This window comes from Salmo salar, chromosome ssa19, assembly GCF_905237065.1.
Source record: "Salmo salar chromosome ssa19, Ssal_v3.1, whole genome shotgun sequence".
Lineage (NCBI taxonomy): Eukaryota > Metazoa > Chordata > Actinopteri > Salmoniformes > Salmonidae > Salmo > Salmo salar.
In genome coordinates this window covers 7,919,143-7,940,008 of record NC_059460.1, presented here as the reverse complement: position 1 = coordinate 7,940,008, position 20,866 = coordinate 7,919,143, and the positions used below count along the sequence as shown (strand labels likewise).

Here is a 20,866-nt window from a genome sequence, read left to right as displayed (position 1 = left end):
GGACCAATACGCAGCGGGTTGCGTGCTCATCATATTTTATTTTAATGTGAACACTAAGAAAAAAACAAGAAACAATAGACCGACAGGAACAGTTTAGCAGGCTAACATAAAGCAGTGCTAAAACAACAACCCACAAACCCCAGGTGAAAAACACACTCCTAATATATGACTCCCAATCAGGAACAACGATAACCAGCTGTTCCTGATCGGGAGCCACACAGACCAACAAAGAAACAGACATACTAGAAAACACATACACAGACTTCTTCTGCCACATCCTGACCAAAATACTACACAACTACTCCCTCTGCTGGTCAGGACGTGACAGTACCCCCCCCCCCCCAAAGGTGCAGACCCCGGAATGCACCTTAAAAGAAAACACAAAAATCCCCAATACCACAACAAAAATTAATACCCCCTAAACAAAAAGGGAGGGAAGGGAGGGTGGCTCAACGACGGCACTAGTGCTACACCCCCCCTCCCTAACCCACCTATCCTGGACGTGGCTCTGGTTCCGGCCTACTGCCCTCCAGACTGTAGGCAGACTCATTGGGTTCCGGGTCGTAGACAGACTCACTCTGTTGTGGATTGTAGGCAGACTTTCCGGTCAACGCTGTAGGCAGACTCATTTAGTTCACAGTTAGATATACACTTATTCATTTACGGATTGTCGACAGACTCACTTGGTTCCGGATTGCTGACAGACTCACTTGGTTCCGGATTGCTGACAGACTCACTTGGTTCCGGATTGCTGACAGACTCACTTGGTTCCGGACAGTGGGCCGTCTCCCCCGGTTCCGGACGAGGCACTGTTGCCGGACACTCTTGACGAGGCACTGTTGCCGGACACTCTTGACGAGGCACTGTTGCCGGACACTCTTGACGAGGCACTGTTGCCGGACACTCTTGACGAGGCACTGTTGCCGGACACTCTTGACGAGGCACTGTTGCCGGACACTCTTGACGAGGCACTGTTGCCGGACACTCTTGACGAGGCACTGTTGCCGGACACTCTTGACGAGGCACTGTTGCCGGACACTCTTGACGAGGCACTGTTGCCGGACACTCTTGACTGTTGCCGGACACTCTTGACGAGGCACTGTTGCCGGACACTCTGGCCTGGTCTGACGCACTGGAAGCCTGATGCGTGGGGCTGGTAGTGGAGGTACCAGCCTGGGGACACGCACCTCAGGGATGGTGCGAGGAGCGGGAACAGGCTGAGTAGGACTAGGCTGACTTATGGGAAGCTTGATCCGTGGTGCTGGTACTGGTCATGCCAGACTGGAGGTACTCACTTCCGGGTTAGCACGAGAGGCGGGAACCGGAAAGACTGGGCCATGGAGGCGCACAGGTGGCCTTGACCGCACCTCCTGCACAACCCGTCCTGGCTGGGTGGAACTAGCAGCCCTGTACGAGCGGGGTGCTAGTACAGGGCGAACTGGGCTGTGCAGGGGCTTGATGGTTACCGTGCGTAGAGCGGGCGTAGGGTAGTCTGGTCCTAGGAGGCGTACCGGCGACCAGACGCGCTGCGCAGGCATCCTCCTACCAGGCTGGATGCCCACTCTAGCACGGCATCTGCGAGGGGCTGGAATAGCTCGCACCGAACTGTGCGTGCGTATGGGCGAGATTGTGCGCACCTCAGCAAAACACGGCGCCCTCCACTCCATACGCTCCTCCATATAATCACGGGTAGCTGGCTTATGGCTCTTCCTTGGCCCAGCCAAACCACCCGTGTGCCCCCCCCAAAAAAATTATTGGGGGTGCCTCTCCGGCTTCCTCGCCAGTCGTGTTCCCCGGTAGCGTTCTCGGTCCTCCCCAGCCTTCTTCCACGGGCCCTCTCCGGCCAGAATCTGTTCCCAAGTCCATCTCTCTCTATAGTCCATATACTCCACCTGCTGCTCCTTCCTCCGCTGCTTGGTCTTTATTTGGTGGGTTGTTCTGTCACGTTCCTCTTCGTCTGAAGATATGGAGAAATCGCTGTCGGAAAAAGTGGACCAATACGCAGCAGGTTGCGTGCTCATCATATTTTATTTTAATGTGAACACTAAGAAAAAACAAGAAACAATAGACCGACAGGAACAGTTTAGCAGGCTAACATAAAGCAGTGCTAAAACAACAACCCACAAACCCCAGGTGAAAAACACACTCCTAATATATGACTCCCAACCAGGAACAACGATAACCAGCTGTTCCTGATCGGGAGCCACACAGACCAACAAAGAAACAGACATACCAGAAAACATACACAGACTTCTTCTGCCACGCCCTGACCAAAATACTACACAACTACTCTCTCTGCTGGTCAGGACATGACATGTACGGCAGGACCAAATCGGAAAGATAGGTAGGAGCAAGCCCATGTAATGCTTTATAGGTTAGCAGTAAAACCTTGAAATCAGCCATTGCCTTAACAGGAAGCCAGTGTAGGGAGGCTAGCACTGGAGTAATATGATAAACATTTTTGGTTCTAGTCAGGATTCTAGCAGCCGTATTTAGCACTAACTGAAGTTTATTTAGTGCTTTATCCGGGTAGCCGGAAAGTAGAGCATTGCAGTAGTCCAACCTAGAAGTAACAAAGGCATGGATTAATTTTTCTGCGTCATTTTTGGACAGAAAATTTCTGATTTTTGCAATGTTACATAGATGGAAAAAAGCTGTCCTTGAAACAGTCTTGATATGTTCTTCAAAAGAGAGATCAGGGTCCAGAGTAACGCCAAGGTCCTTCACAGTTTTATTTGAGACGACTGTACAACCATCCAGATTAATTGTCAGATTCAACAGAAGATCTCTTTGTTTCTTGGGACCTAGAACAAGCATCTCTGTTTTGTCCGACTAGTATCCATAGGTCCTTCTTGAGAAAGAAAAAATGGTTATGCTGTCCCTCTCACCTCTGAATGGCATAGTATGTCCTGGGTCTCGACGTCCATTCTTCTTTCTGCCCCACCTGAGCCGATTCTTAAGACTTTGAAGAAGATATCGTTGCTTTTGGACAGAGCACAGCTGATTTCGAAACAGTGGAGGTTGATCTCGCTCTCCTATCACACGTTTCAACAACAGGCTTCTTGATGACCCTTACAAAAATATAGGTCAAAGGGCTCCAAATAAATTCCTTAGGTTATCCCGCACCTCATCTCAACTTGTCAGTCATAGATTCGGTTGTGTCATCGTTCTCTGGTCTGTAATCAAATCGTCAGATCATTTGGCTATTATGGGCCTATAATTATTTGTTATGCGGTGCTGGTTGCAGTGGAACGCACCTCTGGCTTGTCTGCCTTCACCTGGCTTGTGATCATCAGTAGTTACACAGCCACATACACCCCACCTATTTCTACAATTTATCTTCTTAAAATGTGATTTTAAACCTAACCCTAACCTTTATCACACTGCTAACCTCATGCCTAACCCTAACTTTAAATTAAGACCTAACCTTAACCACACTGCTAACATTGTCTAACCCTAATGTATTTTGTAACAAGATACTTTCAAGAGCTGTACTTGTATTTTCAAAATACAAAATACTTTTCTATATCATTTTTTAGAGCAATTCACAATTAACAATGACCAACACAATTCCAGTCAAAATAGAAGTTTGTAAAAAATACAACCCAAGTCAATTTGTTACCAATATCATGTATCCCAATGGTTTTCAAACTGTTTGACTAGCTATTGCAAAAAAAGGCGTGGTACAAAACTTGAGATCCCATCGCACGCACATGCACGAGTCAAATCACATTATATCTACAGTAGCTTTGATTGGACTGATGTCAACATCATACTTTCAAAATCTTAGCTAGCAGTTTTATGAATCAAGTCGACAATATACTGGCAAATCCTTTTTAATCCTTGTCATATGAAGAGAAATTATAGATAAAACATATCGGTGCTCATCGGCCATTGGACATAAACATTACACAACAAGTTGGAAATCGCAAATTCAACAGTGAGTGGTTTGGAAGGAATCAGTGGCTAACTGCAAGTGTTGCAAAGCAATCACCTCAACTAACCAGTGCACATTGACTCTATACTGGTACCCCTGTATATAATCTCGCTATTGCTATTGTTATTTTACTGCTGCTGTTTAATTATTTGTTACTTTTATTTTTTTTATTTTTTTACCTATCTATTTTTAACTTAACATGTTTTTCTTCTTAACAGTTGTTTTGAGCGCGGCACAAATCATGCTTCATTGACAGCATGGCCAATGTTGAATGTTTATCATTTTAAACTAGGAAAAGAGACCCTTAATCTTAGACTTGAGACCACACAGCCACAGCCACTCCACTGAATAGCAGGCTAATTATCAAATAAAAGAAAATTGTATTTGTCACATGCGCCAGATACAACAGGTTTCACCTTACAGTGAAATGCTTACTTACAAGCCCTTAACCAACAATGCTTTAAGAAGTTAAGTCGGAACTGCAAAAATCTGACTTTAGTGAGTTCAAGACAACTGGGAACTCAGGAAAAATACATTTTGAACTTTCATCCAACTCAGAATTGTAAATCGGGAATTCGGGCCTCTTTCTAGAGCTACGACCTGAAGATCACTGACGTCATCATGATTCAACCCTTTTTTTTTTAGTTCCCAGTTGTCTTGAAAGCACCATAAATCCAGAGAATGCCAGACTTTAATGACAAAATCTGTCCACGAAAGACCTCTGCGCCACCTTCCTATTCAAGTGAGCACAGCACAACAAGGTGAGTCCAAAAATGTATTGTATGCTGCTGCTGCATAAATGATGTAATATGCCAGGGAGATATTAAGTATACTGTTGCTTAGAAAGCAATTCTAAGTGTATGTTGTGTAGTAAGCTGTTAGTAAGCCCATGTGCCTCACCCTAATAATTTGGTCTATTTTCACCTCTTAATTGCGCCTACTGTTCTGACTTGGTGGTGCACATGTAGCCAATAACATGTTTTTGAGGATTTGAATCATTGAATATTGTGAGAGCTTTCATTGTCTGTTTATATGACCCCTTTATTTATGCTACGGTTCTGACTTGGTGTACAGGTAGAACACTGTAAGAACGGCCCATATTCTGAATTATGTCGCTGTACATTTCAAAAGTGCTGAACGAATAGTTATATTGACTGTCTGTCCTAGCTCGCTCATTAATGTCTTAATCGAAATTACGGATTGCCTCTTATCTGCCTGTTGTCCCCTTATGCCATAGTTTGTACATCTCAATTGTCAGTAGAAACCACATTTCTTTAAGCAAGTCAGCCATATTAGTTTTTTTTTTTAAAGGCAGTAAATGACACTGAATGAACTGTTTCGCTGCCAGACATGGCTTCGCTGATAGCCAGGTGTAGCAGTGGTATAGTGCAATTCATGTATTGTTTAGTGTTGTGTTGTGTAGTGGCTTTGCTGGTATGCATCCCACTTTTTTTTCTTCCCCCCACCAAGACTTACACGCTAAAATCGCCACTGACCCTAACCTTAAATACATTTTTGTTTTCATGAATTTGTATGATATAGCAATTTTGACATTGTGGATGTGATAACTAGTGGAAACCACGGCTTGTAGACAGTGGAATGGAATCCCGTGCCGCGCGAAGCCTGCCAGGGCAAATTATGTTCCATCGTTCTACGATGTTCCGATTACTGACCTGTTGGAATCCACAAAAGATCCTGGACCTTGTAGTGAGATCTAGACAGAATATACTTTTTTTTTTTGCCTCTATTCAGAAACAAGAAGAAATGTGTATCCACCAAAGAGAAAGATGGGTGGAGAGAGAGAGAGAGATGCCGCGTTCAAAACAACTGGTAACTCGGAAATCCTCGACTTCAGTGCGTTCAAAACAACTGGGAACTCGGAAAAAACGCGTTTCGATTGGGGAAAATCGATTTGAATGATCATCCAACTCGGAATTCCAACTTGGGAACTCGGGTCGCTTACTAGTGCTCCGACTTTCCGACCTGAAGATCACTGACGTCATGATTTGATCTCGTATTTTTTCCGATTGCCCAGTTGTTTTGAACACGTCAAAAGAGACGGGGGGGGGGGGGAAATGGGGCGGGGGACCACACATATTTAATTTGTGTGCAGTCCTCCTGCACTGTGCGTGGTGCTGTGCTGTCTCGCCCCTCTCTCTCTGTCTGAGCGTCACAGTTCTACGCTACAGTAGGTTGCTCTCCATTCCTCCCATCTGGCGGACTGACTGGCCCATCGCAGCCGTCTCTCTGGTCGCCCTGAGCAGTCTGCCGACACACAGACCCCTGGCAGGTATGAAGGGATGGAGGTAGTGAAGGGAGCACAGGGGGGGAAACCCTATGGTTCGTAAGTTATTTCTATTAATCATAAACTCACATAAACGTCTCTGGAATATTCGTAGCATATGTTTCACACTCGTTTTTTAAGCATCCGCGTTTGATTAGGATACTGTACTTTCATTAGCAGGTTTATCACAAGCGAGGCAAAGGCATACAGATCATTTATCGGGGCTGATGTTATGACGCGCTTCTGTACAATACACTTTCTGCGCTCTCTCATACCAGGAAGTGGAGCGCGCAAGGTGTCTCGAGCACGCCCCTTTTACCCTACTGACTCATTTGCAATGTTGTCCTGAAACGCAGATCAGCCTTCCTTCTGTGACAGAAGGAGGAGCCTATAGATAAACTAATATGCGTTTTCTCTTCGCTGACGGACAGAGAGAATAGACTTGGCTACATGCGTCACAGCTGGTTTGGGGTAGGCCTAGGTATGTAGACTACTCTTGGTGGTTTTGGATAGAACATTTCATCACAGCCACATTTTTAATAGGTTGGAATTTTCTTGGCAGGATATTTGTTGACAAAATAGGCTATGCATCGTCATCATAAACATGATTAAAGGCAAGGAAAATTGTCTCTAGACCCAGATGTTTGCATCTGCCGTGCTTGGGTGGCACCTGCTGATGCGATGGTCCCCATATATCTCCATTATAAATGAAGTTTTAGGATTAGTGAGTTTTACCATTACTTTGGTACAACAACTTGAAGTGCATATAAGTCTAAAGTTTAACGGTCTGTGGAAAGATTTTGGAAAGGGTTGCTGATTAACAACTTACAATGTAGTCAATCATGAACTACATTGTAAAACAGAGACAGCGGTCTGATACTGTGTGTGTGTGTGTCCTCCTGCAGTGTGCTGAAACCTAGAGGGATGGAGACAGACCCTGCCTTGGAGACATGCACTGAGAGCAGAGCAGAGACAGGGGGAGAGGAGACACGAGAGGGACCCGTCACGAGGCCCAGCCCCCTGTCTCCCAATAGGTCTACAGCTACGCACACTCCTACAGCACTCACCTCTACTCCCCCTCAGCGTACTTCCTCCTGCCCTCCTAAACTCACCCTCACCCCTACGTTCACACCCTTTTCCTCCTCTACACCCACCCCCAATCCACCTAAACTGACCCCCACCCCCTTATCCCCCCCTACATTCACCCGTAAAACCCCCCCTTCCCTCACCTCTACAGTACTCAACCCCACCCCAACATTTACACCTACTTCTCCCTCACTTACTCCCAACCCCTTCACCTCTAAAATACTCACCCCCAGCCCTACTCTCCCCACACTCACAACCTCTCTACCAACACTCAAGCATTCCTCGTCTCCCTCCCCTACTCAACTCACTCACAAACCTGCTCCTCTCCCCCTCACTCCCCCCACCCTCACCCCTACTGCCCCTCTACTCACCCCCCTCTCCCTCCCCTCCCTCCCCCACTATATCTGCCATCCCTTCTCTGCCCCTCTCTGTAACCCATGGCAAAATGTCCTTTGCTCCTGGGCCTTCCTTCTTCCTGACCAATGGGAATGCAAGGACACCCACCACGCCCACCTCTCCACCAATCACGCCTTTCCATACCCCAGCCAGCAGACAGGTAACTGACCAAATAGAAATTAAACCAAAAGCAGCACACAATGTAACCAGCCACACACACACAGATACTCACACAGGCACACAGCAGTTGACTACACAGACAACCACGTCCCTTCCTGGATCAATTGGTTTACATTCCTTTAACCTAGAGTACAGTATTCAAAATACCCCCCTAAAAATACCTCTCCCTTTTTCAGGTCCCTCTTCCTCGCCCCCTGGGTACGCCCACTCTGGTGCAAGCAAATCAGAGCATCTCGCCTGTTAGACCGAGGGTATCCCAGCAGGCCTTGCTCCTGGGTCGGAGTCCTTGTTCGAGCCGAGACCAGATGCTGCTCAGGGCCCAGATGGTAACAACACACACACCAACAACTCTCAGCCCTACTTCAAACTCCTGAAGCTTAACCCTGAGACTGGCCTTTTTCAAGCTTCCTCAGTTCAACATTCCTCTCTCTCTATGTCTGTATTCTATCTATCTATCTATCTATCTATCTGTCTGTCTGTCTGTCTGTCTGTCTGTCTGTCTGTCTGTCTGTCTGTCTGTCTGTCTGTCTGTCTATCTATCTATCTCTGTATTCTGTCTATATGTCTGTATCTCTCTCATTCTTAGCTGATTTTCACCTCTACGGTACGGCATGTCTTTTCCTCTTCCTCTCACCCTGCCTCCGCTCAGGTGAGCAGTTCAGCAGGTGTGTGTTAGGTGTGTGAGAGGCCACTAGTGTAGATTGTGATTGTCTCACAAGTTTAACTACACTCCCTCTCCCTCTCAAACCCCACTCTCTCCCTCTTTCTTTTCCTCCCCTCTCCCCCTCTCTCCTTCCCTCCCTCCCCCTTAGCTCCAGAGTCTAACCCTGCGCCCCTCTGCTCCCGGCACTCTCACAATCCCCCCCTCTTTACGTCTCAAACCTCCCTCCTCCTCCCTCTCGCCTATCTCTCGTCCCCTTACACCCCTTTTCCCCCCTCTCCGGCCGCGCCCCCAGCCCAGTTCCATGGCAACAGACAGACAGACCCCACCTACCCGGCGCCTCTCAGTCCCGCCTCCAAGTGAGTCATAAACATGTGATAAGAGTAGAATGTTCAGGAAGAATGAGGTGTGATTTATAGTGTGTCCAATAAAACCATTCAATCCCTCCCTCTTTTCTCTTCTCTCCAGCTCTCTACACTTCTGTGCGTTCTGTCCCTCTGAGACCCAGACTTCATTCTCCAAATGGCCACAGAGTGGTGCCCCCGAGACACAGCCCCGCCATGCGACCATTCGCTGCTGCTGCTGCCCATCAGGCCCTACCCAGCAGACAGTGTACAGTACCAGCCACCAGTCTGTCATCTCAAAGCCCGCCCACACAGTCCACCCCTGGCCAATCGCAGCTCAACTCAGGCTCTACGCCCCTTCCCTTGGGTTCTTCCTGTTTTGATCGGTTACCGCCGGCATCAAGGCAGCTGCAAATGATTGCCCTCTCCGCTGGCTCCACCAGCCGCCTCAGCGGCCAAACACGGCCTGCGGCCAACACACACACCCCAGCTTCTGTCCAATCAAAGTGTCTGGTTCTTGAGTCCCCACCTCCTCAGCTCGATGCCCAACCACAGAGGACTTCTGACCACGCCTCTACCCCTCCCACCTCCTCCATCCACAAAGCCAACTCACCCCTACCATACCCCCATTATCAGGCCAGACACATTCTGTCAAAAGGAGAAGTGGGTAGACAGGGGGTAAGGGAGGCGAGAGAGCGGGTGGGGGGAGAGGAAGAAAAGATGGGGGAAATTGAAGAGGGGCAGAGGGATAAAGAGAGGGTGGCAGGAGAGAGAATGGTAACAGGAGAGGAAAAAGGGATTGTTGAGAAGAGAGCGGAGAGGGTGGGAGAGAAGGAGGACCAGAGAGATAGAGAGAAGGAGGACCAGAGAGATAGAGAGAAGGAGGACCAGAGAGATAGAGAGAAGGAGGACCAGAGAGATAGAGAGAAGGAGGACCAGAGAGATAGAGAGAAGGAGGACCAGAGAGATAGAGAGAGGGTGGGAGAGAAGGGACTGCTGACAAGAAAGGAGAAAGGAGAGGCTGGAGGAGAGGAAGAATGGATGGAGAGTGGTAAACAATATGAGAGACTGAGAGAGATGACAGGAATAGAGGAGAAGGGGGAGGAAAGGATGAAGATAGAGGGAGAGGAGCAGAGAGAGAGGATGGAGGTAGAGGAGGAGGAGCCGGGACAGAAAGATGTGATGAAAGGAGAGAAGGAGGTGGGGACTACCATTGACCAGGACAGTCCGATAGATCCTCACCCCAATGCAGACCCGGCTACTCAGAATCACATACACTTCCATGCCCCCTCACACACACCTCATAACCCCACCACTCAGAACGACACACCCCCTCCCTCAGGTTCCCCCATAGACCTCCAGAGACCATCGGACTGTCCCATAGGGCGACCCCCAGACCTACCCCACAAGGACCAAGAGGACCTCTGTGAGAACATGTCCAATCAGTCTGACAACCACTCAGGTACCAGGTTCTCTCTGCTGTCCTCCTGTCACGCACACCATTTCCTTTAGCCTTGGCCTATTAATGAACTCGAAACTAACAAGTGTTGTGAACTCTTCCTCCTCTCTCTTCCTCCCCCCAGTCTTGTCCAGTCTCTCCTCTCAGTCTCCCCCTGCCTCACCCTGCCTCACCCCTCCATCTGACTTCCCTCCTCCTCTCCTGCCTGTTAGCCCCTCCCACTCAGAGACCCTCAGCCTATCACAGAGCCGCTCTGAGACCCTTAGAATATCAGAGCGCGAGCCTTGGACACAGAGGGTGTGGCCAGAGGGCGGGAGGCGTGTCTTAACTCACCTGGTGGAGGGGTTCGTCATACAGGAGGGGCTGCAGGCGTTCCCGGTAAACACACACACACACACACACACACACACACACACACACACACTTTAGAGTAAAATACTTCTTCCTACACGGGATATAGCTGGTGCCTAGTTGGTGTCATATACTTAGACATTAACAGTATATATAACCTGTGTGTGTGTGTACCTGTGCAGGTGAACCGCTCATCTCTGTTGTTGGGAGGGCAGGAGGGTGTCTCCCAGAATGGGAACACAGAGGGTACGGAGTTATTACCATTGACGGACACACCAGAGCCACCGGAACATTCCAGCGAATCAGAACGAGTGGGTGTGGCCACAGATGACCCGCTGACAGGTAAGCCACCTTAATCTCCTGTTTCTGAATCAATATTCGATTCAATATTCAGTTCAATTCTCCCTCTGAATCCAAACTTCACTAGGCAACAGAGCGAGACAGAGGGGGGTGTTACAGTGTGAGTCTTGTGGGAAGAGAGGTCATGCCCACTCCTTCCACCGCTCCAAAAGATACTGCTCCACTTCCTGTGCCCGCAGGTGAGTCACACTCCCATAGGCCGAACACAGAAACAAGACCATGACAGATGAGGTATTCTCTCTGTCTAGACACAGCATAGTCTATTTACTAAATGTGTACAGTACACACATTCATAAACACACAAACACACCCTCACACACAGGATGTGGTCAGGTGTTGGTGCTCAGACAGGATGTGAGATATGAGAAAATATTAACCCCAGAGTGCTCAGAGAAAGGACACATCATCTCTCTTCTCTCCTCGCTCTCTCTCTCTCTCTCTTCTCTTTTCTCTCTCTCTCTCTCGCTCTCTCTAGGCTTAATGTAGGGATGTCTAAACGTGTGCGTGCTCTGAGTGCAGGCAGCCAGCCAGAGGGGCGGCGCTCTGAGATAAACAAGGAGGAGTCTGTTCCTGGGAAGCCCCTCTTACTGCGACTGGTCAGTTACAACTCTGACATTGCTGCAACTTTTAACAAATACCACTCAGTGATACAGGTTTGATGCTTTATAACATGTTATAACCATTTATACGCCTTTATAATTCAAACCTAGCTGTTCACACATGTTCCATCTCCTGTAACATGATCTATTTTAGCCCCGCGAAATATGGAGCGCCCATCGCCGTGACTACGAAGGGGAAGAAGGGCATGCTGTTCCCATAACGACCAGGCTGGAGCGCAGAGCGGCACGGAGGGCAAGGAGGGCATCAGAGCCAGCGATGACCCCTAGTAACCCCATCGTGACCTCTACTGAACCCACACCTGCACAGTGGAGTGTAGAGCAAGTCTGGGATTTTATACACACACTGCCAGGTAAAACACATATAGAAAAGGACACACATTCACCCATCTTCCTGCTATAGGTTGTTGGCAGGTTATAACCTGTGTGTGTGTGTGTGTGTTTGTTTTAGGCTGTGGAGAGGTTATAACCTGTGAGTGTGTTATTTTTAGGTTGTGGGGAGGTTATAGCCTGTGTGTTTATATGTTGTGGAGAGGTTGTAACGTGTGTATGTTGTCTTTAGGTTGTGTGGAGGTTGCAGAGGCGTTCCGTGTTCAGGAGATAGACGGCCAGGCCCTGCTGCTGCTCACTGAGGACCACCTGATGACCAGCATGAACATCAAACTGGGACCAGCACTCAAGATCTGTGCCCACATCAACACACTCAGACACACATAGAGAGGGAGAGATGGAGGTGAGGTGGGAAGGTAGATGGAGGTGAGGTGGGAGTTGGGTGGAGGAGAATATAGAGAGAGGGAAAAAGGGAGGGGTGGGGGGACAGTCTAAGGCACTGGATCACTACAGACCCGGGTTCGTTCCCAGGCTGTGTCACAACCAGCTGTGTCACAACCGTTGACCGGGAATCCCATAGGGAGGCAAACAATTGGCCCAGCATCATCCAGGTTAGGGGAGGGTTTGGCCGGGCGGGGCTTTACTTGGCTCATCATGCTCTAGCGACTCCTTGTGTCGGGCCGAGCGCCTGCAGGCAGTTGAACATGTTTCCTCCGACACATTGGTGCAGCTGGCTTCCGGGTTCAGCGAGCGGGTGTTAAGAAACACGGTTTGGTGGGTCATGTTTCAGAGGACGCATGACTCGACCTTCGCCTCTCCTGAGCCCTTTTTGGAGTTGCAGCAATGAGACAAGATCGTAATTGGATCGCAATTGGATATGACGCAATTGGGAAGAAAAGAGGGTAAAAAACTAAACAAAAGAGATGAGAGAGAGGGGGCAGAGAAGGGGGGGAAACAAGAGATTAATTCAAGAGATTATCGACTGAGAGAGGAAGGGGGATTATGTTATATTCTGTTGTGTCTATGTACATATTTTACAATGCAGTCTATTGGGTGTAAATCTTAAACATTTTCATGAAGGATTGTAATATACAGTATGTATTTGTCTGTTTGGTAATTATTTTAGAATGTGGTGTCACATGAAAACTGTAAAATCTGTTTGGATTATACACAGCTGATACACAGAGTTTTTGTATCACTGTGTGGAAAATAAGGTCTTAACTAAAGAGATTATTACGTTTTATATATGATCTGACAAAACATGTCGTTTTGTGAGATTACTTAATTTTTTCTCTTATCCTGCCTATTCAAACTCTGTAATAAATTAAATTAACTTATGGACATTGTTTTATTGCCTGGGTATTGGTATTGTGATATTTTGTAGTCACAAATGACCCATCTCACTACTAACGTCAGCCACTAGATGGAGTTGATGATTCAGGTTTGCTAATAGATAGACTGCTGCTGCATTATTCGTGTGGAAACAATGAACAAGATAAATGAAATATTAATATCACTGATGCTTCTCTGGAGGACAATGTCTAAGTTCAGACATGACAACAATTCTGAAGCAGCACAGCCATATTATTGCTAAATCAACCTGTGTTTATGCCAAATCAATCAGGAGCCAGAGGGAATTTCAACACTGCTGAAATTTGTTTTTAAGACTTAAACTGCATCATAAATCATGAAGACCCCCCCCCCTCCCACACACACACACACACACAGAAATACACAGCAGTTTACCATCTTAGCACCCATCGGTCTCTGGTTTACGTTAGCCGCCACATACCTTCTTCTGATTGGCTGAAAGTTTGGGTTGAGACTTTTTTCCTGTACTATAAAACTCAATCTGCGCATTTCTCTGAAGTTCAGTCCTCCTCACACACCCCTCTCGCACTGTTGGACCCAGGTGGAACTATACAACTTATAACCTCTCCGGAATGTATTAGTAATTGAATTAGTGATAAATTGGTTTTAATGTATTTATTCTTTCACATTTTACTTGGTTCATTTATTAGTTCATATTTTTTCACAGACCTATATTTTGGGTTAGTTCAGTTTTTTCCCCTGGATTTAAAAAAATACTTTTCTTCTTAAAAAAAGAAAGAAAAAAGAAAGTGATTTATTTTGCGCATCCCTGTGATAGTGTGTTTCATGGCACATGTGTGCAGACAGCTGAGTGGGAGCGGGGCCAGCTTTGCAGGCTGGGTAGGTATCATCATCGCCACGGCCACCAACGACTGGGTGCGCACCTGCGACTACACTGTCACCACCTGTGTGCGCATGGATGAGCTGGGCGCGCGAGGCCTCTGGGCAGAGTGTGTCATCTCTCCCTCACTCTACCACTGTGTCACGCTCAACCATATCCTCACACTGCCAGGTGAGAGAGAGAGAGAGAGAGAGAGAGTGTGTGTGTGTGTGTGTGCAGATGGGCCACATCTGTAGCCAACCTGCAGACTTCAATAAAAGTAAGTCAATAAAGGCTTACTGGAAACTGTGCATATCTCTTATGTTATTTCTGGGTTTTCAACAATTTATGAATGCAAAAGTCAACATTTAAAAAATGTTTACTGGCAGGTATCGCTGTGATCTCTCTCTACCTCTCCCCTCCCCCTCCAGCATACATCCAGACATGTCGTGCGTTGATGGTGTGTGCGTGCCTAATGGGTCTTCCTGCGATGGGGCTGGTGCTGATGTCCATGCCCTGTGTCCGACTCGGAGATGAGATCCCCGCTACCAAACTACGCCATGGCATGGTCGGGGGTGCTCTCACCTTTATCGTGGGTGAGTGAGACACAAAGACACACACATTCCACATGCACATATACACAACTTAATGTTATCCTATATGGATTAATTATGTTGTGTGAGGCTATGGGACCGGATCATGGTTGTCACTAGTTACCACAGCCACAAAGTCAAAATTGGCTAAGGTTTCAAATCAGATTTTAAGAAGAGAAATGATAGAAATAGGATTATGACTTTGTTGCTGTGGTAACTAGTAACGACCTCAGATCACCCTCTCTCTTCCTGCTTCCTGTGTGGGACAGGAAGTCCCTGTCAGCAGCCTTGTGACTGACAGACCCCGTTGGGGGACAAAAGCTGACTCAACTCTCTTTCTCTCCTTCCTCTCCCTCTTCCTCCTGCCCTCTCTCTCCCCAGCCCTCTGTGGATTGGTGTCGACCATCTGGTTTCCTATTGGTGCTCATGCAGAGGAGGGTCTGATGTCATTCGGCATCTCACTGTACACCGGATGGGTTGGCTCCGCCCTCTGCCTCCTGGGGAGCTTCATGATTTTGTGTTGCTGCGGTGACAACCCCTCGGCAACCCCCCAGAGGCAGCAGAACAGCTACTACTACTCCAGACAGGCAGGGGGCGCCGACACGCCCATCAACCTTGCCGCTACCGCCGTAGTCACGGGCAACCACGCCAAGAGCGCACATGTGTAAGAATGTGCATTTGTGAGTGTTGGAGTTCTAGGCCAACTACATTGCAGACGCATGCCAGATCTAACAACACCTGCATAGTTATTTAACATACACTATATATACAAAAGTCTGTTAACACCCCTTCAATTTAGTGGATTCGGCTATTTCAGCCACACCCGTTGCTAACAGGTGTATAAAATTGAGCACACAGCCATGCAATCTCCATAGACAAACATTGGCAGTAGAATGGCCTTACTGAAGAGCTCAGTGACTTTCAACATGGCACTGTCATAGGATGCCCCCTTTCCAACAAGTCAGTTCATCAAATTTCTGTCCTACTAGAGCTGCCCCGGGCAACTGTAAGTGCAGTTATTGTGAAGTGGAAACGTCTAGGAGTAACAACGGCTCAGCCGCAAAGTGGTAGGACACAAGCTCACAGAACGGGACCGCCAAGTGCTGAAGCGAGTAAAAAGAACTGTTCGTCTGGGAGCTTCATGAAATGTGTTTCCATGGCCGAGCAGCTGCGCACAAGCCTAAGATCACCATGCGCAATGCCAAACGTCGGCTGGAGTGGTGTAAAGCTCGCCGCCATTGGACTCTGGAGCAGTGGAAACTCGTTCTCTGGAATGACAAATCACGCTTCACTATCTGGCAGTCCAATGGACAAATCAGGGTTTGGCTGATGCCAGGAGAACACTACATGCCCGAACGCCTAGTGCCAACTGTAAAGTTTGGTGGAGGAAGAATAATGGTATGGGGCTGTTTTTCATGGTTTGGGCTAGGCCCCTTAGTTCCAGTGAAGGGAAATATTAATGCTACAGCATACACTGACATTCTAGAAGATTATGTGCTTCCAACTTTGTGGCAACAGCTTGGGGAAGGCCCTTTCCTGTTTCAGCATGACAATGCCCCATGCAGAAAGCGAGGTCCATACAGAAATGGTTTGTCGAGTTCGGTGTGGAAGAACTTAACTGACCTGCACAGAGCCTGTAACTCAACCCCATCGAACACCTTCGGGATGAATTGGAACGCTGACTGCGAGCCAGACCTAATCACCCAACATCAGTGCCCGACCTAACTAATGCTCTTGTGGCTGAATGGAAGCAAGTCCCCGCAGCAATGTTCCAACAACAACTGAAAAGCCTTCCCAGAAGAGTGGAGGCTGTTATAGCAGCAAAGGGGGGACCAACTCCATATTAATGCCCATGATTTTGGAATGAGATGTTCGATGATCAGGTCTCCACATATTTTTGGTCATGTAGTGTATCAGCTAACCATATCATATGATATTGCAATCTGGTGCCCAACTGCACAGTCGATGACATGGCACCCAACTATTGGTTGATGCAATTCAATGTAGTCGGGCAGGAACTCGAACAGAAGGTAAAGAAGAGTGTAAACTGCAGAGAATTTATAATCCACTATCTGGACATTCACATGTCTGGCCTGACCATGACCTCATCCTGTCGACGGAGACTTCATATCCTCTCAGACAGGAATCTGGCCAGGTTGCACCATCCTCCTCACCTTTTCCCTTCCTGTTCACTAGAATTCCACTCCTCATCTCCACCACTGATGTTCTGTGTTCTAGTGTTCCAGTGTTGTACTGTGGTGAGGGAAAACAGACAGCTGTTCTCTCCGAATTATTCACTTTATTCACTGTTTTATTGACAGTTTATCAGGCATCAGCAAAACACAGATCACTGTCACTCTTTCTTCAAACATTACAACTCTTCGACAATAAATATTTTCATTTTTGAATTATCATCTTATCAAACTCTAAAAATATTTTCAACCAACTCATCCATGCAACACCAGAGGTGTCAGAATATTAGGTATTATGAGAGCATGCTTCCTCTAGTACAATTGATTGGTTGAGCATGTTGGATGTATGTTAATAATGCAGTGTTAAATAAACAAATCTGTATTTTTGTGATAGTTACTCTTTCCAACCAGAAAACTCAATATGTAAGAGTAATCTCTGTAAAAGGCAATAAAGTTTATTCATTCACTCACTCACTCATGAATTAATCATCTCATCTGTCCATCCCTAGCATGATGAGGGAGTTTCTCTTCTCTCTACCCTCTCTCGCTTCCCCTGAAATCGACCCTCTGGGCACTACTGTAGATCTAAGAGGATTGGATAGGTATCAATATTTTGCCCTTTGATAGTCCAGGTGGAATCATTGCCATATTGATCACCTGTCCTGTCCTCTCAGGTCTACTCAAGTGCCTTTGGTGTACATTGTAAGGGGCAGGGCTAGGGGTTGATGAGGGATTCAGGAGCCCTCTACCCTTCCTCTCCTCTACACTCTTTCAAAAAAGGGTTCCTAAGGGGTTCTTCGGCTGTCCCCAGAGGAGAACCCTTTTTGGTTCCAGGTTGAACTTTTGTGTGTTCCATGTAGAACCCTCTGTGGAAAGGGTTTTACATGGAACCCAAAAGGGTTCTACCTGGAACTAAAAAGGGTTCTTCAAATAGTTCTCCTACTGTATGGGAACAGCCGAATAACCGTTTTAGTTTCTAGATAGCACTTTTCTTTCTAAGAATGTAGTACCCAGGAAGTGGGTGTGTTCCATTGCAGCAGTCACTCATAAGAGGAGCCCTCGGTTTCCTGTGGATCTGTGTAGCCCTGATTGGTTTGTCCCTGGATCTATGTAGCCCTGATTGGTTTGTACCTGGATCTGTGTAGCCCTGATTGGTTTGTCCCCTGCGTCCCCTAGTGGAGCTCTGAGGGCCGGAGTAGTAACCTCATTGATTCTGGTACTGGGAGCAATCTTCATACTGAAAAATAAGGGGAAAGAGAGATGTATGTGGGTGGACAGAGAGAGGGGGGATAGAGGGAGAGAGGGGGATAGAGGGAGAGAGGGGGGATAGAGGGAGAGGGGGGAGAGAGGGAGGATGGAGGGAGAGAGGGGGGATGGAGGGAGAGAGGGGGATGCAGGGAGAGAGGGGGGATAGAGGAAGCTCTCTTCTCCACATGAAGAAAGTGACAAGTGTAGAAGTGACACAGCGTAACATACCCAGAGTGCACCAGACAGCGAAGCATGCCCAGGTGAGAGGCTACAGTTTCAACATCAGGTAGGAGTTAACCAAGATGGACACCGCGGGGATGCATGGCACGCATGATGCCAAGTAGGGCAGGCTCCGACCACTCTCCAGCTGGCGCACAACCACCATCAGTAGGGTTGTAATTTTTCCCGCTACAATCCCTGAAACGGCGTCGCCCTTTCTGGTCCCTCGCTCCACGCTGAAGATGACGGTGGCCCAGACGAGAAAGGAGAGGAGGAAGAGGAGGAGGTGCAGTGTGTCACCATGAGACCGGAGGACGAGGTGGTACGGACTGAGTCGTTGGGAATCCCCAGGCAGACACGCAGGGTGGAGTAACCCCAACCCAGAACCCTCTTCAACAGCGAGGAAGGGCTTGTGTGGAAGCTACCAGACTTGTCAGATTCACTTGCAACACCGCTCGATTGATAGCTGGAGCTATCAGGATCAAAGATCAATGAGTCTGATGCTCCATCCAATCTGCTCGTACATACCCACACGCACTCACTCACTCACCCAGGCCTCTTAGTGTCCCCAGGTGTTGCTGTACCAATCAGGTACCCGAGGATCAGATTCCAGTCAATGAAAAAGGCCGTACACTCCCCCACTGTGACGTAGCTATAGGTGTAGGCTGCCTATTGTTTTAGGGACACACATGACGAATTCTGCATAATACACACCTTGAGGAGAGACACACATTTGACCCAGGTTAAACACATACACGTCAAACCACGACAAACACTAATATGTGTGTGTGTCCCTGACCTGACAGTATAGAAGCCACAGCAGTGTGTGTGTGTGTGTGTGTGTGTGTGTGTGTGTCTGACCTGACAGTATTGAAGCCACAGCAGTGTTTGTGTGTGCATGTCTGACCTGACAGTATAGAAGCCACAGCAGCAATGATGAAGGACAGGATCACATCCTCGTGCCAATGCAACTCCCCACCCCTACCAACACCAGGTAAGCTGTCGTCAGGACCCTACCTAGCCCACCCACCTCTGTGATATCATCGCTGAACTCTGACCCTGCCCCATCCTGCCAACAGGTTTGGTCCTGAGCAGGCGGGAGTACAGGCTGTAATGCACTGCCTCACGACACACGCCTCAGCCATTCTGCCATAGCGGTGGGAACAGGGAAGGGGTGTGTGTTTCCTCCTTTCCTATGTATTCATCCTTTATCAATATTTCCCTCTCATTTAGGGATCAAACACTGGAGTGATAGATGTGCAGAAGATGAATGTGCAAGTAGAGATACTGGGGTGCAAAGGAGCAAAAATTGTAAAAAATATAAAAATAACAATATGGGGATGAGGTAGTTGGATGGGGTATTTACAGATGGGCTGTGTACAGGTGCAATGATCTGTAAGTATCTGGAGCATAAGCATTTGTGGGTTCGATGACAGGCTCAAAATGGCCAGAAACAAAGAAATTTCTTCTGAAACTCGACAGTCTATTCTGGTTCTGAGAAATGAAGGCTATTCCATACAGGAAATTGCCAAGAAACTGAAGATTTCGTACAACGCTGTGTACTACTCCCTTCACAGAACAGCGCAAACGGTCTCTAACCAGAATAGAAAGAGAAGTGGGAGGCCCCGGTGCACAACTGAGCAAGAGGACAAGTACATTAGAGTGTCTAGTTTGAGAAACAGACACATCACAAGTCCTCAACTGGCAGCTCCATTAAATAGTACCCGCAAAACACCAGTCTCAACGTCAACAGTGAAGAGGCAACTCTGGGATGCAAAAATGTCTAAAAACCTGTTTTGTTTTGTGTGTAGATTGATGAGGGAAAATCGGGATGAGTGTCCCTAAACCGGGGGCTAATGTGTGACTAGAATGATGTTGTATATAACAGCTTACATTCTTGTTAATCTAATTGCAGTGTCCAATTAACAGTAGCTATTAAAGTGAAAAAATACCATGCTATTGTTTGAGGAGAGTGCACAACAACAAAAAACGTTTATCACGGCAACTGGTTTGATACATTCACCTCTGAAGGTAAATAATCTACTTACATTCAGTAATCTTGCTCTGATTTGTCATCCTGAGGGTCCCAGAGATAAAATGTAGCATAGTTTTGTGTGATAAAATCAATTTTTAAGTTCAAATGTAGGAACTGGGGTCTACAGTTTGACCCCACTGCTGTCTCTGGCTCCACACCCACCTCACCCGGCCATCAAGATGTGTGAAAGTTAGTGTATAAGCTAATGATCCATCATGTGTGACATTCCTGGGAGAGTGTAAACTTACATTTTTTATTACCATAGCATTTTTGTATGTTCTCTATAGTTATGTACTTGAAAATGTATCAATTGACCAATTCGGCACATTTGGGCAAACTCCTGGCAGACCTGATACAAAATATTGTGCAGTAATGGAATTCTT

At 47.3% G+C, this 20,866-nt stretch overlaps 2 protein-coding genes across 8 annotated transcripts; both read left to right on the top strand.

Moving 5' to 3' along the window:
- The first annotated feature begins 6,010 nt into the window (after window positions 1-6,010).
- Window positions 6,011-13,342, top strand: LOC106578376 (zinc finger CCCH domain-containing protein 13). 6 transcript variants are annotated; one of them, XM_045702043.1, is made up of 11 exons: window positions 6,011-6,227; window positions 7,127-7,863; window positions 8,060-8,209; window positions 8,840-8,903; window positions 9,013-10,350; window positions 10,472-10,725; window positions 10,881-11,040; window positions 11,126-11,237; window positions 11,534-11,711; window positions 11,812-12,028; window positions 12,238-13,342. In XM_045702043.1, exons 2-11 carry the CDS (start codon window positions 7,753-7,755, stop codon window positions 12,390-12,392), a joined length of 2,739 nt encoding a protein of 912 aa, XP_045557999.1. In that variant the 5' UTR covers window positions 6,011-6,227; window positions 7,127-7,752; the 3' UTR covers window positions 12,393-13,342. The 6 variants fall into 6 exon arrangements, with proteins under 6 accessions (XP_045557999.1, XP_045557998.1, XP_045557994.1 ...); XM_045702042.1 differs by having other exon boundaries at window positions 8,696-8,903; window positions 11,534-11,654; XM_045702038.1 differs by having other exon boundaries at window positions 8,696-8,903.
- Window positions 13,343-13,888: 546 nt separating this feature from the next.
- On the top strand, window positions 13,889-15,791 carry LOC106578397 (claudin-11). 2 transcript variants are annotated; one of them, XM_014157144.2, is made up of 4 exons: window positions 13,889-14,056; window positions 14,180-14,388; window positions 14,628-14,792; window positions 15,171-15,791. In XM_014157144.2, the coding sequence occupies exons 1-4, from the start codon at window positions 13,986-13,988 to the stop codon at window positions 15,455-15,457; spliced, it is 732 nt and encodes a 243-aa protein (XP_014012619.1). In that variant the 5' UTR covers window positions 13,889-13,985; the 3' UTR covers window positions 15,458-15,791. The 2 variants fall into 2 exon arrangements, with proteins under 2 accessions (XP_014012619.1, XP_014012620.1); XM_014157145.2 differs by having other exon boundaries at window positions 13,891-14,388.
- Window positions 15,792-20,866: the final 5,075 nt, after the last annotated feature.

Coding starts and splice junctions, on each gene's coding strand:
- LOC106578397 (XM_014157144.2), top strand. CDS start 13,986: ATGTATTTATTCTTTCACATTTTACTTGGTTCATTTATTAGTTCATAT. Junction 14,057..14,179: donor TTCACAGACCTATATTTTGG/GTTAGTTCAGTT, acceptor ACATGTGTGCAG/ACAGCTGAGTGGGAGCGGGG. Junction 14,389..14,627: donor CCATATCCTCACACTGCCAG/GTGAGAGAGAGA, acceptor CTCCCCCTCCAG/CATACATCCAGACATGTCGT.
- LOC106578376 (XM_045702038.1), top strand. CDS start 7,753: ATGTCCTTTGCTCCTGGGCCTTCCTTCTTCCTGACCAATGGGAATGCA. Junction 10,351..10,471: donor TCAGTCTGACAACCACTCAG/GTACCAGGTTCT, acceptor TCCTCCCCCCAG/TCTTGTCCAGTCTCTCCTCT. Junction 11,712..11,811: donor AATACCACTCAGTGATACAG/GTTTGATGCTTT, acceptor GATCTATTTTAG/CCCCGCGAAATATGGAGCGC.